At 38.4% G+C, this 2,195-nt stretch overlaps 1 protein-coding gene across 1 annotated transcript in view; it reads right to left on the reverse strand.

The window, feature by feature from the left end:
• The window catches only part of LOC108804829 (dual oxidase 1-like), an 89,405-nt gene that overhangs the window by 54,815 nt on the left and 32,395 nt on the right, over positions 1 to 2,195 (reverse strand). Inside the window, exons 13-14 of the mRNA XM_018576724.1 lie at positions 1,824 to 1,999; positions 694 to 812 (exon numbers count right to left, since the gene is read on the reverse strand). Coding sequence (XP_018432226.1) covers positions 694 to 812; positions 1,824 to 1,999 — 295 coding nt within the window. The remainder of the gene's footprint in view (positions 1 to 693; positions 813 to 1,823; positions 2,000 to 2,195) is intronic.

Consider the following 2,195-nt stretch of genomic DNA (forward strand, 5'->3'; position numbering starts at 1 on the left):
GCACCCCTACCCCCCCACAGCATAGATAGGTGTCTCATCTCCACCAAAGGAAGTATCTCCTTTGACTGCCTCTATTTCAGGCAATGGCCCTGCCCATGTCTCCTGTACAATATGATCATATGACTGTTCACATATATATCAGTACATTTAAGCTAGCTTAAATTGTACATGTAGAGAAAATTATGAAAAAAGGTTGTGTGACAGAAAAAAGGACAATAGAAAAATGTCACCAGCACACCATAAGTTGAAAAAGCAAAATATTTTATTGCCAATAGCTGTATCTCATTTGCAAGCGATTTCAGGGCCTCGCAGGGTCCCCTTTATCAGGCTTAGAGATGTAAGCCTGATGAATGGGACCCTGTGAGGCCCCGAAAGCGCTTGCCAATGAGATACAGCTATTGGCAATAAAATATTTTGCTTTTTCAACTTATGGTGTGCTGGTGACATTTTTCTATTGTTCATGTGCAGCGGTGCCATCCGCAGTCATTTCGAGCACCCATCTTCATCAAGTGGGAATCCTGGTAAGGAGTACGGTATGGTTCCTGTTTCAGTTTTTACAGAAAAAAGGACCACGCATGTTAAAAATGTTTCTTTATGTGTAAAAAAAAAAACATAATAGAGAGATGCTCATGATAGCTGTCATTTAATATGGCAGGCAGATACAATGACTTCTAAGGTTATTTATGTACTTACCATCAACCCAAGTGAAAACCTCCTGCTGAATATCTCCAACCTCTGCAGCGGTAACAGCTAAAATAACATCAAGAAATGAAGTATTCTTGATCTTGGCTATTTCATCTACAGTAAACAACCTAAAATAAGGATATAGTACAAAGCTGTATTATCTTTGCAAAATTGAGAGGATCTTATCTTTGCATAATTGAGACAGATAGATACATATACAATAGAGTCATGTAACCACAGAAAGAGTAACACAAATAAACAAACAAACAAAAAAAGAGGCACAGAGGCACTTGCTCAATGTAGTGATGATCTATGTTCTTTAGGCACATTCTTAGCGTATACAAATTTGTGAATGTATTTGTTAAAATGCTTAAATGCTCACAGGTTTTCTTCCGTTGGGGGTGGATTATACGTTGTTATTATTATTATGTGGAAATATTGAAGTTAGAGTGTTTCATTATTTTGAAAACAGAGAAGTTTAGCCAAGCTCTTTGACTACAAAACCTGCAGAAGAAAGTAGAACTTATAAAAAATATGTGTTGGTGGCATTCTGCTTCATGAAGGACTGCAATGCAATACAAAATATCGAATGGTTGTATTAATAGCAGTATTTGCATAGGGAGTCATGCTTATCTATCATGCTTTTCTATTGCATGCATGTTCCTTCACAGAATGGTAACAGTTTTTCATAGCTATGCGTTTCATATGACTTTCTATCGTGACTTCCTGAACCACTGGCCTTGTGTCTTGGGTGGCCTTGCCTCGAACTTTTGTTTCTTCCATTCCTATATTATTCTATCTCCACTCTGTTCATTCTTTCCCTTTGTTTTCTACCTGACCCTCTTCATGTTTCCTCTCTTTACCTTCAACCATTCCCCCTTCCCTTTCCCTCTCCCAGTGATTATCCTCCCGGATCACCATAATTCCATTTCTGGGTCGCCCCTACAACAAGCAACGACACAGTTGTCGCATTTTCACCTACAACTAACCCCCCCCGCCCCACACACACACACACACACACGCACGCACACACAAACACATACACAACCATTATATCATAATTTATATTAGAAAGAAAAAGCATTTTACATATTAAGAAGATCTGAGTTTTTATATGTTTAGCAATTAATAATATTTACCCATTTCTTGAATGTTCAAACCAGAATCGATCTCCATCTCGCAAACGCTGAAACTGGTCCAGAGCGATGGCAGTAAGAAGCTCCCCTGGATCTCCAAAACTCTCCAGCATGGCACCCGGAAGAAGCTCTAATTTACTTATGTCATTGTCATAGAGTACATCCAAGTCATCAAACAACTACAGTGTGGAAAAACATACATATCACTATGCTAATAGTGTCCCTGCTTTTTACTACTTAAATTGTATTTCCACTTTTGCAGCCAAATTGAAATAACACCTACTGGTTGGTTACATGTTGCCATTCAGATTGCATTTGCTTTAAAAAAAAGTTAATTGCTGCCTGTTTGAACTTGCCTAAAAATCCTACCCATCT

The sequence above is a fragment of the Nanorana parkeri genome, unplaced genomic scaffold (assembly GCF_000935625.1).
Source record: "Nanorana parkeri isolate BGI_ZX_2015 unplaced genomic scaffold, ASM93562v1 scaffold75, whole genome shotgun sequence".
Classification (NCBI taxonomy): domain Eukaryota; kingdom Metazoa; phylum Chordata; class Amphibia; order Anura; family Dicroglossidae; genus Nanorana; species Nanorana parkeri.